We start from the raw sequence: 15,592 nt of genomic DNA on the forward strand, positions 1-15,592 counted from the left end.
GGCAGGTGGCAGTACTTTGCAAATAATCAGAAGAGAAATACATATTTTCAAGTTTTCAGTTATGATCGATCTGTAATTTCTGTAGTCTCGATGTGTCATATTTTTCGAAAAAAAAAAGAAGAAAACCTGGTGAAGGCTCAACATAAATCTGAAAACATAAAACATAAAACCTCAACATACTTATCAACGTTTTAATAAAATGTTTCATACACTTTTTAATGTATAAAAACTATGTACACACACGCATGAAATGTAATAAAACGCTTGAATTAAAGTAATACTTATTCTGTCATGGGACAAATGTAAACCAAAGTAAAAGAGGAAAACAGTACGAATGTCATTTACAGCATGACTTTTCCAGCTGTTTGTAATTACAGAACGAGGAGTTCAAAAACGTAACAGGGATTGCGCTCCGGTATTAAAAATATATATTTTACATAGTGTCATGATTGAGGGGTCCGAGGCGCGCGGATCCATTCGCAGGCTTTTATTGGCTGAAGGCAAACGGGAGTATAAGAGGCGAGGCAAGGCAACAACAGAACCAAAAACACAGGCAGAGGTCGGGTCAGGCAGCAAGCAATCCAAGAATCAAAAGACAGGCAGGGTCAAAACCAAAGAATCTATGACAAGGGAAACGCTAGGAGAACCAGAAACAGACAGACAATCAATCAAACAAATATTCAATGCAAGCTGCAGGTGAGGGGCCTGCTTCAGAATCTATAGTCCAGAAACAGGAAGTAGCAGCAGAGGCAGTGATCACAGGTCATCCAGGGGTAAGGGCTCCCTCTGCCGGCTTGGTGACACATCGCGTAACTACAACATTTGACCAACTACAGATATCCCCACAGGTATTTTAAATAGTTGGCCCAAAAACCTGTCATCAGTTGCCCACCCTCACGTCACTCTAAACACACAAGACTTCTGCTCGTCTTTGCAACGCTGATAAAGATTTTAGTGAAACCCAAGAGATTTCTGTCCTTCCGCGGAAAGGTCACGTAAACGATATGAGATTTATTCCGGATTACTCTGAAGGTGGCAGGACAGAACTCAGTCAAGATTCCTTAAGAATATCTTCACTTCAAAGATAAACTAAAGTTTCATGGGTTTGAAATGACGCGAAACAAGTTACTCATTTCTAAACATTCATTTTTGTGTGAATTAATCCCTTTTAAGCGTTCAGAATTAAAAAATCGAAATATTAAAAAGTAAAGGCCTCAATTCACGAAAAATGCTTATTTTATGTTTTTTGTTTTTTTTTTTGCTGCTAGCTTGACAAGGTGCTTTTCCTGCAACTTATCTTTCTCATCAGCTGCGTTCTTCAAACATAAAACCCGCCGAAAGGTCTGCTCGCAGCTGTATTGTTTATTAAGAGGAAACGATTTATTTCACGCTCCTTCGCGCCAATTAATACCTCTATGTGTATGTATGTATATGTATGTATGCGTGTGTGTGTGTGTGTGTGTGTGTGTGTGTGTGTGTGTGTGTTTTGCGGATGGAAAGCTGCAGCATTGTCCTCTCAGATCCTGTTTCAGAGCTATTTCCCTCTGGTCGTAATCTCCCTTCGGTCTTTCCCTTTTCGACAGCTCAGCAGCGCGTCTTGATCTGAAAGTCTCCGTCGTGTCAAAAAGCACGAGGCTCAGCTCAACTAGCAGCAGGTGCGGCGCATAAATTCTCGAAACAAAACCGAGGCAGATGAAACAAACGTCCGGCTCCCCTTTTCGGCGCTGCAGCAAAACAAACGGCTTCTTTCGCGTTTCGCACATGACCGATCACAGATCAGTTTTTCCCGACACCGCAGCGCGCGCTGTACCGACTGTCCGGTGGCTCGACTGAGCAGAGCGCGCCGCTCGCAACAGCCAAGACGTGGGTTCGATCTGTCAGTCGCTTTGGTTGAACGCCATCTTCTCGGCGCGTCTCCCTGTCAGACAAAATTGGCGAGCGACGCAGCAGATCTCAAAGCAGCGTAGTTCCGTTTCTGGGAGCGCAGCAGGGGGGTCTGGGTGTCGGCGTCCCGTACGGTGCCGGTGCCGCCGCTGAGAGAGCGAAAGTGCTGCTGCGTCCAGCCGTAAACCAGGCAGTTCAACAGCCCCTGAGAGGCGGAGGTGAAGGCCTGTCCGGGGGGGAGAAATAACAGGAACGCGTTTCATTCGCAACATCGTTTGGGTAAAGCCACGGCTTTTATGTGTTTTGGCGAACCTGCAGGATGTAGAGGACGACTCCCATCTTTCCTTCTATTATGTCCGGTTTCACCAACATCATAGTGGCCAGAAATATTGCTGAAATCAACGTAAAAAAAACTATTTGAGTTGCATGCAAAACGTCCGTTTATTTGCTTCACGCGGCTCTAACATAAACTAAGTAAATGAACGCGGTTCGTATTTGTGAATGAAACGAGATTTCTCTACTCAAAAATTGCTTTTAATAAATCATTGTAGAATGCATTTATTCAAACTGCTAACCTCTCTGTTGTGAAAACAAAGGTGTTAAAGTATGAATATGGGTGAAATATGGCTTTCTGTGCAATAGTGAATTCATTAGAAAGCGTGAGATTATTTATTGAGAATTAATATATAGATTTGGTTATCGAAAAAAGTTCATTTATAATATCACAGAATTCTTACGTGTTTCATTGATGTACTTCTGACAAATGTGCATCACATTAGTTTTGCATAACATTGGTTTAGATTTTTTTATAATACTTATAGTTACATATTAGTTAAAACTCAGTTCTAGTTCATATTAGTTAAAAATGCATAGACATCTTACATACAATTCATACAATACAGTTAGGCCTTTATATTGTTGCTTAATATTGAGTGTTATGCATGTGCAGAGATTGTTAATAAATTAAAATAATAAATTGGCCGACACTTTATCTAAATACTTACATTAATGTATTATGCATTATGCTGTAACATTTTTTCATAAATAATTGTAAGTAAAGTTAAAATGATCATACATTTTTCAGTTTATTTGTCATTTGTTTTACATAATTAAAATTAAATTTAAAAAATAAAATTAAATGTGTATTATTATATATTATAATTGTGGTTACAAGTATTCATAAGCTCATATGATGCATTATAAGGGGCATTCATAAGTCTTTTATAATGCATTAGATGTAAAGCGTTACCAGGAAGGGACGCGTGCAGCTCTTTATTATGGAAAGAGGAAAAGGTTCTTCATAGGCTGCCTCAGTAAGGTTATAGAAAAACTTGTGAATGTTTTAGTGTGTAGACGTGCGCTCACCTGGTCCCCAGCAGAAGAAGAAGGCTGAGGGATAAAGCAGCATACGGCGTTCCAGGAGACGCAGAGTTTCCCAGTGATTGTCCCCAAAGAAACCTTGAGACGTGATGACACGCTTGTACAGAGAGCGAGCTTTACACATGAGAGTCTAAACATAAAACAAGCAATACAATTAGATCAGGACTAGTCGCACAGACCAGAGAATCATACGTCATTGTACCAGCGCGTACAAAAATGATATGATCAAATAAGTTGATCTCGGTGGTCCCGGGTTCGAGAGCGGCGAGAAAACTAGCTAGCTGACGGATAAGAGCCTCCAATCAAACGAGAAGAAAAGAAAAAAAACGACAAAAGGGAAACGGGGGAAATGACATCCGTAGAACTAGCTTATCTAAAACAAAGCTTCCACCTTCTCATCCACAGATAAACTAAATAGCATGAGTCGCTCTAACCTGGATAGTTCGTCGAAACAAATATGTTTAATGAAAAATAATAACGTTTTAATAATAATAATAATAATATAAAATCATATTAAATGTAATTGAAAAACAAATTATTAATTGAATAAAGTGCAGCATAAAAACTTTTTTCAGTGCATTCACTTCATTCTCTTACCAATGCTGCGTTTATTTATTCAAAAACACAGTTAAAACAGTAATAGTTGTTTTTTTTCAGTAAAAATGTTACTTAAAATGTACTGCTGTATTTAGATCCTTCACTTCGTTTTCAGGTCTACGGAGTCACGTGATCACATAAGTCACATAGGTTCATTTCTAACAACGGGGTACAATGTTTTGCCGCATTTATGAATCTATTTATTGATGTTCTACCATGACACATTAACCAAAATTCATTTCACAGAAAATAAGCTTTCATTTCAAGCTTTGACTTGAAATTTTTGAAAACCGTTTGTATGTAGAAACTGAAATTATAGCAGCATACATTGCAGGTTCACGGGAGCCATTGCATTTACTAATGTGGCCATAAAAAGCTTTAGCTGTCTTTTTTTCTGATATTGAGTCATAAGCAATGTTATAAGCAAGTTATAATTGTAATCAAATTGAATGAATCACTTATCATTCCTAAAAAAATTGTAAGATCTCATTTAAAAGATGCATTAAATTTATCAAAAGACAGTATAAATATTTTTATTTTTACTTTTAATTTATATTTTTTTAAGAATACTGGAAGAAATGTGTCCACTAATATGAGGCAGAACAAATATATAAATAAAATATATATATATATATATATATATATATATATATATATATATATATATATATGAGCACTGCTAATACTCAGAAATGTTTCTTGAGCTTCATGTTGGAATACTAGAATGATTTCTAAAGAACCACGTGACAGCTTTGATCACAGGAATAAACTACATTTTACAATATAATCCATCATTTTTTGTTGCTGTTGTCAATATCACTTCTCAAAACTATGAACCGAAGTGCACGTTTAAATCATACACTTCTGAGATATTCGAAAAAGAGCTCCGACACATGTTCAGAGCTGAAGACGGCCTACCGTAATCCCAATGAAGGTGACGAAGAAGGTAGCGAGGAAAATGGCCATGCAGTAGTCTTGAATGACTCTACATGCAGTCATTTCTGTATTTACAGATGAGGTGAGATACACAGCCCCTGTATGCATCAGCAAACATCTGGAACGCAGCCACATCTGAATGAACATCTTATTAAATGACTCTCCGGGACACATTCAAACAGCTAAACTGTGGTGAGGTGCAACTATTGAATTGAATGTAATACGCCCGTAAACAGGTTAATTCACATATGATGCTTTAAAGAAGTTATGATATCAGTGAGAAAGTACAGTTTATTAATCATTTGAAGTGCATGTGCGGATATGTTTCGACTGACCTGTAGGGCAGGGTGAAGTTTGTGTAACACTGAAAAACATTTCCTGTGACAAACACGGGCGCTGTGAGCATTAAAGGCAAAAGACTGTATGGAGAGATCAGGACAGAAAGTCAGGCAACCAAAAGCTTTATGTTCTTAATTTATGTTCATTTTCAACTATTTTACATGGTATTTGCCCTAAATAGTGTGCATGGCTACAAGTAATGGGTTTATTAAACTATGATATATATATATATATATATATATATATATATATATATATATATATATATATATATATATATATATATATATATCAAATTAATCAAATTAATTTGAATAGACAATTTCAATGAAACTATTTAGTTTGGTTATGAGTATTTAGTTTGGTTATGAAATATGAAAAAGTTCTGAAATACAAAGAACTAATACGAAGTGAAACCGATGTGGTTATTTTATATGGTGGTAAATCTTTGCTATGTTTCTCTCTACTAGAGTCCCAATAAAGGCCTTTTGCTTTTGAAGACTGAAGGGCTTCTGCTGTAGATGCGAGGTAAAATGATTCTCTACCAGTACTTCTCCAGCTATTTTTCTTTACACGGATGTATCTATCTTTAACACCAGTCTGAGCGATTTATATTCTTACCACGAAAATACAGGAGCGAGACATCTGCAGCTCCTTGCGTTTGCTGGATTCTGAAATAAACGATCTAGTCAGCCTTGCCGGTGTTCACACGCGGGCTTGCTTTATTACCGTTATAAACGTGTTCATAATCATGAGTGGATTACCTCGGCTGGGAAACCGTTGAGTCTCTTGTACTTCCCATTTAGTCCGGTGTAGAGCACCAAAACATAGTGCAGCGTGTAGAAGAACGAGGCCATGTAAAGTGTCTGTAGGATGTGAAAGTCAAATGGAGAAGTTAATGGAGTTTAAGATATTTTAGTTATAGTTCACATCCACATTTCAATCAGGCTGTTGCAAGACCGTCAGCCGAAACTTTCACATTTGTTTGTGAGATTGCAGTGCTTTCCAGCCCTGACCCCGACACCCTCCACACGCGATATTTCGGTCACACTTTATTCGAAGGGCCTTTCCTCGCTATCAATAAACCATCAATTACAGCTTCTGCCTCAATAAACTCCTAATTTGCTGCTTATTAAAAGTTAGGTAGTCGTTCATTTTAGGTATGGTCGTGCAGAATAAGTGCTTTATAGGTGCTAATAAACAACCAGCAGGATAATAATAAGCACGCTAATGAGCAACTAGGTGATATTAAGAACCCATATTCTGTATCTCTGTTATCGAAGACCCAACCGAGGTTGTCAGCTGGGTCTGTGAGATGAGAGACATGTAAATGTGCACAGTCGGGGCTTCCCCGTGTGAACAAAAGTACACTTCAGCATACTTCTCAGAATAAGAAAAGCACAGAAGTAATGCGCTTTCATTTAGTTTCAATTCATTTCAATTTAGTTTAAATGCACATCGGTTCGGCACATTTATAATTTAACTGTAAATGTAAAGATTTGAAGTACACCACAAGCGCACATTTAATGCAATTAAGAACACGTCTTTTTTTCATTCCAGGACCAGGGTTGGAAAACATGGCCTTGTGGCAACTTTTTTGACATTCGTGTCAAAGCAATTCAAAGGGACCAACATTCCAGGATTGAGAAACTCCTGTGTGATAAGATATTGTATCTTTTTCTCCTAGAAATGCCAACACGGTATTCCTGCGGTTTTGTTTGAACTCAGCTGACTGCAAAAGTTGTTAGTTATATTTGATCAGGGTGTGTATTGCCTGATTTCATCGCTTGAACAGTTACAGAAATATGTGCTCAGTTAAATGCATGCGTCAGTGGGATGAAGTAAAACGCCGCATCATATCTTACATTGGATTAACACCGCGAGCGAAGTGGATGAAGCTCATGAAAAGGTGAATGGATGCTGGTGTGTAATACCGTAGAACTAGTTCACACAACATGCGGCAAAAGAGGTTTGTAGGATTGTCATATATGGGAGAAATATGGGTTCAGGGTTGTAAACGTTTGTAATAATCTCAGGTCAGAGTCACCCGGGAGTGAGTCACATCATCTTAGGCAGGGTTTTCCAAGCCTCGGGGCGTTTTCTTCACATGGATTGACTAACAGTTTCTAAAGACAAAAACTGGTCATTTTCTGGTCAGACAGCAGGGGTTTAAATCTATTATTTGTTTAGTAAATGATTCTTACATGCACGTAAGTTACAGTGTTAAATAGCTGGGCTTGCCAAAAACGATAGGATTATTTAAGGGGTCCAAATGACGTTACTAATTACTACTAAGTTGCTAAATCTTTCATTTTAGGCTATTTAAGTTAGTTAATTTTTTTAATGAAATAGTAGAAAACTGATTATATAAAAAGCATGTTATACGTCATACTTTTTATGATTATATAATTGCTGGACAAACCAAAATTAGCACACTATTTTAAGGGTTTTATGAATCTAATGAAGAGGGTTTGTGATTGTAATGCCTTGAGAAAAATCTCAATCAAATCTCGAGAAACCAAACCAATTAAAAAGACACGTCGCTGAGTTGCGACGATCATTCACACCCATGACAATCCACTTCTATAAACAAACACGCACAAAAAAGTGGGGCAGAAGTAATTTTATCCGGGCACAGAATATGAATAAAAATTTGCTGCTCCACTTCCTTTTCTGACTCGTCCCAGTTCCGTGTTTGTTTTGTGCTTTATAGCAAACTGGTTTTAGCGTGTGTGCTGCGAGCTGCTCGTTTTTGAAGTGAAACTGCCCAAGCACACATGATTTTATTCCCTGTGAATTTTTTCAGCTAAATGCCAAACAAGCAGGCTTCAGTAATGAGAGACACATGTTCAGGCCTGCAGTGCATTGGCAGGACGCAGGGAGAAAAGCACAGACTTAGATTGGTTCCTCCCTTGTTTGTGTTTTTAGCGCACATTCTTTAAAATGACAATCGGGGAACAATTTATGGGCTAAAGACTTTCCATTTTTATGCAATCCAAACTAGTAGTATTGAATAATTACAATATATTTATATGTCATGGCACTCGTGTGATACTCCAGGGTACTCAAATATACTGTCCACAAGATACACTATTGCTTTTTAGTAACATGCTATGGTTTTTATCGATATTAAAAATGTAACACCCTTCTGTTAAAAGTTGATTGTTCTTTTGACTCCAATTTAAAAAAAAATGATAAGAAATACCCCACACACAAATCAATGCTGAAAATGCGCTCACCTTCAGGCCGACCCGAGATGTAGATGAGTTTGTTTCAGAGATTTGGAGAAATGTGGCATTCCATCGCTTGTTCCCCAATGCAGTGAATGGGTGCCGTCAAAATAAGAGTCCAAAGAGCTGATTAAAAACATCACAAAGATCCAAAAGAAATCCACACCGCTCCAGCCCATCTGTTAACATCTTGTGAAGTGAAAAGCTGCACGTTTGTAAAAAAAATGCATTTAGACAGTTTAAACTGCCACTTCTGAGCTAAATATTTGTACATAATCCATAATAACTCTTCCAGTGAAAAGTCCATCTAAAACTCCATTTACATTTTTTTTTTTACGTCAGAAGCAACAGTCGAAAATCTTTGTTTCTTACAAAAATGCAGCTTTTTACTTAGTCACCCATTCACTGCAGAGGACCTCCAACATTTCTCCAAACCCGGTCTGATGAATAAACAAGTTCAACCACATTTCGGACGGCATATGAGTGAGTACAACACATTTTCGAGTTGTGAGTATGCACTATTCCATCATTCCAGCTTTTGTGCAGGCGGCTTTATTTGTGGAAGTATGATGCAAAAGAGAGGTGTTCTGTACTTCTTCCTGAGATAAGCATTATTTCTGCATGGCTTTGTGTGGGTTCGTACCTGTTCCACTATGTGAAGATTGTAGCAGGTGGCGTAAGATTTACAGGACTCGGTGAAGAGAAGACCTCCACACATCCAACTCAGAGCTAACAGCAGGTCTGTTACACTTAACAGGAATAACGGCTGCACCTGAAGTAGAGGTTTGCTTCAGTGGTCAAAATGACGTTTCTTTGAATATATAAGTAATAATAATATAACAGATTGTATATATATATATATATATATATATATATATATATATATATATATATATATATATATATATATAGATGGAGCTCTCTTTTTTTACCTCTTTTTTCTTACTAGTCCTTTTAAACAGGCACATACGATTATGGAGCCAGCACCTAAAATGCTGGAAGGCAAATTATAAACATACATAAGTAAATATAAATAAGTATACAAGACAAAAACATCTATTAATGCGAAGGGAAAAAAAGAAAAAAAAAAGAATAGATACCTTAGGACGGCCATTGTTATTTGAATCCATCGGACTATAGAGTATATCTAAGAAAAGAAAAGAAATCTGATCTGTCTGTGTTTATTTTGGGTAAGTAGAAAAAAACTGATAATACATGACCCAGATATGAAGCGTCTGGAAACACCCGTGATTCATTATATTAAAAAAAACGTGTTGATTATTGATTATTATTTCTCGGTGTTTAAACAATTGTAATCGTTTCGCAGTTTATAACGATCCTGTGAATACTGCACGAATCTCCACGGGGGCATCTGCAGCATAGTTCAGCTACGAGATATGCTCTTTTTTTTATATATATAACAATGCAGTAAAACTACTTACAGATGTCCAGTTTTCAGTCGGAGTGGTGGTGTTCATCTGCGACTTATTTTGGCCAAAAACGTCCATGTTGTAAAATGTAACAATATATTGATCAAGTTGACATTAATGTTAATATTCCTCTCGAGGTCCGTGATATAATTACGCCAAATAACAGTTGCAACAATTTTCTGATTGCTAGCAGAGCATCCCGAAAAAGTAACGACTTATTCAGAAGACGCTGGAGTAACAAAACGCGCTTTTCCAGTACTGTAAATAATAAACAGCGCGCCCCGCCTACTTTATCACAAGACGGATTTGATTGGCTGCGTTCCGACCGCGTCACACCCTCGTCATGTTTTAATGTGCCGCCGCTCGCTTCGCTGGTCACGACAAAATAGTGGCACTTTGTTTCGGCTCGCGGAAGCGTCTGTATTAGCAAGGACGTCCCTTTTTTCTTTTTACATTTTGTCAAACTATGCGTAAAACTACGCCAAACTCTCAGTGGCCACACTGTTCAGATTGTTGTTGTGACGGGAGTCAGCACGCATAAGTGTTTTAAGGCTGTGCAAAACTGAAGATATCATATTTTTTCATATTTTTATACAACTCCATATCAGTTACACCTGTTTGTTTACAGTGTCCATTATTAATTAACACATTCAATATGATTGCCACGAATTAATAAAAGTAGCCCACTCTTTAGCCAGAACGATCTATATTAGGTCTAATACAGACTTTGAATTTGTGAAATATATGAATGCACAGATGGGTTTTTAATCTGAATCTGCTCAGTATCAAACATCAGTCATGCTCACTTTCTGTCTCGTCTGGTTTAATTGGAAGAGTTACAGTATATGCATGACTGATGTTCAAAAATGTACATAACATTTCATTTTATGTGTCGATCGGTTCACATAGGAATCAGAGCACTGCATCGTCAAACTCTGTCCTGCTTCATTAATGACAGTGTGCCTGAGAACAATGAACACAAGGACTGCCTATAAGAGCTGTCTGATACAGTTTACATCATGGCTTCATATCAGCCATGAACTGTACCACACATGAAGGTGAGGGAAGCATTCATTGTTAATGTGCTGCTTCAGTGGAGATGAGGTCTGAGTCCAGACTGTCACGACATTCCTCCTCATTCCTCTCTCCGTCCATTAAAACAAATATAAAACCCCCATAAACGAACCCGTTCACTTCATCTGAGCACATCTACGTATGATTTTTAATGCAGTAAGTATGAAAATATAAAACAGACACAGAGGTGAAAGGTCTGCCACAATAGTCAGCTTATTTAGTCTTTTATTTTTATTTTATGTGCATACATTACTGTTCACAAGTGTTTTAAAGAAATTAATACATTTATTTACAAGGGTCTATTCAATTATGCATTTACGAATACATTTATAATGTTACAAAAATAATATGAAAACAGCTGTTTTCAACAATTACAATCAGAAATGTTTCTTGAGGAAAAAATCTAAATATTAAAATGATTTCTGTGACACTGGAGACTGGAGTAATAATGCTAAAAAAAATCTCCATTGATCACATGAAATAATTACATTTTGCAATTCATAAAAAACAAAACAAAAAAAACAATTTAAATGTAATACTATTTCACAATATTATGTTTTAACTGTATTTTGGCTTAAATAAATGCAGTGGCATGCAAGTTCAGACTCTCGACTCTTTTGTTCGAGTAATGGCTTCTTCTGTGCTTGATATGGTTTACTGCTATACATATTTTTTCCATTCTCATTCCATAAAATCTAGTTTCTCTCACAAGTCTTCTTGTTTGTTTAAAGGAACGGTTCGCCCCCCGAAAATAAAAAATTGCTTAAAACTGACGCAATGCCATCCGAGATATAGATGAGTTTGTTTCTTCATCAATTAAAAAAAGTCAGTCATTAAGATACTATTAGCTTCCAGTCTAAACTCCAGAATGTTGTTTCCTCCAGTGTGAAGGACGAAAATAGGAGAGAAATCGAGAGATCGAGCAAAGATTACAAGCTGGCTGGATTCACAGGGAGAATAGGGCATGGACCTTTTCACTGGAGGAAGCAATGTTAAGGAATAAGGAATTGTGTTCTATATTGCTAAAAGCAATGGCTTGAAGTAAAGAAAATAAATAAAGAAATAATAAAACGTCTTGATGCATTTGCTTCTTACAAACATACAGCTTTTCATGTTAAAATGGATTAATTAGATGTTTTTATCAGTTTTTTTAACTCATTCTGACGGCACCCATTCACTGCAGAGGATCCATTGGTGAGCAAGTGATGCGTTTCTGTAAATCTGTTTCCTGTAAACTTATTTTTATTTTAATTTTGAAGTCAACTAGTCGTGTAATAGACACTTTAGCTAGCATTTGTGTGATTCGATGCATCAGTCCTTCCAGATAACCGCTCATGTACTCTGGGGATCAACCGGACCGCAGGGTTTATCAGAAAAACCTGCGTTTGGAGGTAACGCGGAGAACATTTCAGTTCTTTTTTACGCGTTTTTCAGCATTCATGGCGCTATCACCATTTTATTACCTTCAAAAACACAATATAACTTGCATATCTTACGATGAATAAATAACACTAGGGCTGAAGATTTTACAGATGCTTTAGCCTCAAGCTCTGGGGCATTATCGTGACGTTTCGAATCAAAAACTGATGTGTTTGTAGCAAAATAAACCCCCCTTTCTCTCTTCCCCTTTTAATTTCCACTGAAATAAATGTCACAGTACACAGCTTGGCCTGGTGTTGCTTACTGGGAGTTGAAAAAAGCAGTATGAAAAATAAAATCAAATGTAACGTGTGGCCAGAACTATTGCCATCTTTACTATTTAAGGTAGATTTGCCACGAAACACAAACTGAACGCACAGGCCTCTTCTGTTACGAGCTCAGTCGTACTCGAATGTAAAACGTTATAAGGAATACGAGGTAATATATCATCTTCCGGCCAAGTTGTATAACAGTTGTTTAACTTTTACTAAATAACTTTTATTTGTGTGTGTTTTTTGCCCCAGGAAACAAGACAATAGAAAAGCACTGTATAGACCCGATATTCATAGATTCAGGAAGAAGGAAAACCCCTGACAGCCTCAAGGGCTTTCTGATTTCCAGGACAGACTCGGAATATTTGAACAATGCCCAGAGCACGTGACCACATAAACTTTTAATAAAAAAAAATTAATAAATAAACACGGAAACATTCGTGCCAGTCACTTTATTTCCACATATCAAATATTCACGTACAGGGTGTGCAAGTCTAATAAAATATTGCTGGAAATACACACATTCCAAACACAAAAACATGCTAAATATGTAATTTAATAAGATAATACATGCTTTAACAAACAGGTATTATGAATCAACCTTTCTCCCAATTATGTTGATTTCAAGGTATTTGTCAGGTTTTTGTACTTAACCTATTGTGAGTAGGATTATTTCTTCCACATCTCAAGCAACGTTGCTTCCTCGCTTGTGAGAAAACAAGCTGTTCTTCAGTTAATGTCAATGATAAAATCATCAGAGCATCATCTGAAAAAACCCAGACCCTCTTGCACAAGGAGCTTGTCTTGCAAGCTGGGGACTATTTTCCACAAGCAATGGTACGCCAGCAAATATATAGTATAGTTCCTAGTCATAAGCCTAGAAAATCACAACTTTTCATTTTCTGCTGGCCTTACTACAAAATAGAACTACAGAAGAGTCGAGTTTTTGTTTGTAATGCGGTTAAAGAGCTGCCTGGAATTACGTTCTCCTTGAAAATAATCGCACGCCTTAAATGTCTGTCAGCCAATCACATTCAAGCATTCAGTGGCCCCATAGTATAAACTCTAATAATCTTTATTAACAACTTATGATATATTTTACAGTGTATGAGATGTTGATTTCGGATTCAAGTTTATTTTCCCCAAACACAGTGATGCACTTTTGTTTTAGCCTTTCAGAACTTACAAGAGAACTTTGTTGACGGATATTGTTGGTAATAAAAAAACATTCTTGTTTAAACCACAAAAATCTTTGATAATACACTGGCTCAAAATATATTGGAACACTTAAAGCCAGACTAAAATATATGAATTTCATTTTTGGCCAACAAAAATATCAAACCAGGTGGCTTTGGCAGATGCTAGAGCTTACTCAAAACTAACCTCCATTTTTAAGCAGTATTTGAAATCATTTTAATAATCGGGTACCAAAGAAGATATTTAGTGAATGTATAAAGTCAGTTACATCACCAATGGATGCCCTGCAGTGAATGGGTGCCGTCAGAATGAGACTCTAAAGAGCTGATAAAACCATCACAATAATCTATAAGTAATCCACAACTCCAATCCATCTGGTACCATCTTGTGAAACCAGAACTTTTGTGTTTGTAAGAAACTAAAAAGGACGTTTTAACTGTAAACTGTTGCTTCTGGCCGAAACACCACTCCGTGATACATTTTGAGAGAAACATGTAATACATTAGTCCAAAATCATTCAAATATGAATGAAATAACAGGAAAGGCAAATGTATGACGGTCAGTAGTTCATTTCCTAAAGCGCAATCAAGCCTCTCGTTTCTCTCTCATACAGATCTGGAACGGGTCCCACAGGCGAGTCGATCATGCTGACTGTGTTCTTGCCGTGTAATCTGTGCTCGTACTCGATCAGCTGCCTCCAGAAGCCGCCGTTAGGTCTCACTATGGGCCTGAGCGACCTGAGCAGCGCGTGCGCCTCCGCCAGCGTCAGGCGGCGGTGTTTCATCAGATACGCCAGACACAGCGCCGCCGAGCGACTGACGCCCGCCTTACAGTGAAGCAGCACGCGTCCGTCTCCATCGCCGACGCGCCGTATCTCGTCAGCAACGCTGTCAAAATAGTCCCCGAGTCCGGATTCGGGGTCGTCGGCGACGGGCACGTGCACGTATTCCACGCCAGGAACGTTCGCGCCGCTCGCGTCCCGCGTCGCGTTGATGACGCAAGTGATGTTCAGAGAACGGACGAGCGAAGAGTCGCCTGCCGCTCTGCTGTTGCCGATGTACAAACAGTCCGTTACCTGAGCAAACCCGCCGAGTCCGGCCGTTCTTCCCGGCATGGTATGGATCCTGGGGAAACGTGAACGTGTTAGTAAGTATCGCAAAAAAGCATAATTAAGTTAATGTTGGCTTGCTTACACGATTAAATCAGGGCTCCAAAACCATCAATCATACTCAAAATAAAAGTGTATGTTTCCGTATCGTATTTAAGTGTACTGTGTAGCATAAGCTATTATTATTTATAAATGTGCACGTATATTAAGGAAAAACGTGTTAGGTGTGTGTGTATTTTAGATGGGTAATGACTTCAAGGTCACAAGAAATTCACAAAAGTTATTTTATGTCACATTAAATGTAAGTAAAGTGTCTAATTGTAACGTTTAAAATGAGTTTTTGGAGATCAAAATGTCAAAAAAAAAAATAAATAAAAAAAATATATATATATATATATATATATATATATATATATATATATATATATATATATATATATATATATATAAAGAGGAAACATTAAATTTGATCATGTTTTAAATGAGAAAAAAATCATACTGACAAATGGGCAATACCTAGGACATACATTTATTAGTTTATTTTTTGGCTCAGAAAAACAAAAACAAAATCGCAAGTAATTTAAACAGAAAACTTTAAAAATTTTTGTGTGGGGAAACATCAACAATTAAAAGTAGTATTACACATTGTTTTTATGGTTAAACCCGTTTTCGTCTTTGACCCATATACATAAAAAAATATATAGTACACACTACATATTACATACA

General features: G+C 37.3%; 2 protein-coding genes and 1 long non-coding RNA gene across 4 annotated transcripts; 1 reads left to right on the forward strand and 2 right to left on the reverse strand.

Annotated features, from left to right (window-relative positions):
* Window positions 1–177: 177 nt before the first annotated feature.
* Window positions 178–10,038, reverse strand: tmem116 (transmembrane protein 116). 2 transcript variants are annotated; one of them, XM_043240205.1, is made up of 11 exons: window positions 9,809–10,038; window positions 9,467–9,513; window positions 9,299–9,361; window positions 9,010–9,154; window positions 5,901–6,002; window positions 5,758–5,807; window positions 5,133–5,216; window positions 4,780–4,915; window positions 3,250–3,394; window positions 2,197–2,276; window positions 178–2,110 (listed from the first exon to the last, which is right to left on the reverse strand). In XM_043240205.1, the coding sequence occupies exons 1-11, from the start codon at window positions 9,872–9,874 to the stop codon at window positions 1,922–1,924; spliced, it is 1,107 nt and encodes a 368-aa protein (XP_043096140.1). In that variant the 5' UTR covers window positions 9,875–10,038; the 3' UTR covers window positions 178–1,921. The 2 variants fall into 2 exon arrangements, with proteins under 2 accessions (XP_043096140.1, XP_043096139.1); XM_043240204.1 differs by having other exon boundaries at window positions 9,010–9,138; window positions 9,809–10,037.
* On the forward strand, window positions 4,881–8,276 carry LOC122345762. Its single transcript, XR_006251029.1, has 3 exons — window positions 4,881–4,989; window positions 5,607–5,664; window positions 6,697–8,276. It is a non-coding gene; the product is annotated as an uncharacterized LOC122345762 (long non-coding RNA).
* Window positions 10,039–12,998: 2,960 nt separating the features above from the next.
* zgc:153044 (uncharacterized protein LOC751678 homolog) lies at window positions 12,999–14,872 on the reverse strand. Its single transcript, XM_043239077.1, has one exon. The coding sequence runs from the start codon at window positions 14,870–14,872 to the stop codon at window positions 14,333–14,335; it is 540 nt and encodes a 179-aa protein (XP_043095012.1). The 3' UTR covers window positions 12,999–14,332.
* Between the last annotated feature and the right edge of the window lie 720 nt (window positions 14,873–15,592).

This window comes from Puntigrus tetrazona, chromosome 5 (assembly GCF_018831695.1).
Source record: "Puntigrus tetrazona isolate hp1 chromosome 5, ASM1883169v1, whole genome shotgun sequence".
Classification (NCBI taxonomy): domain Eukaryota; kingdom Metazoa; phylum Chordata; class Actinopteri; order Cypriniformes; family Cyprinidae; genus Puntigrus; species Puntigrus tetrazona.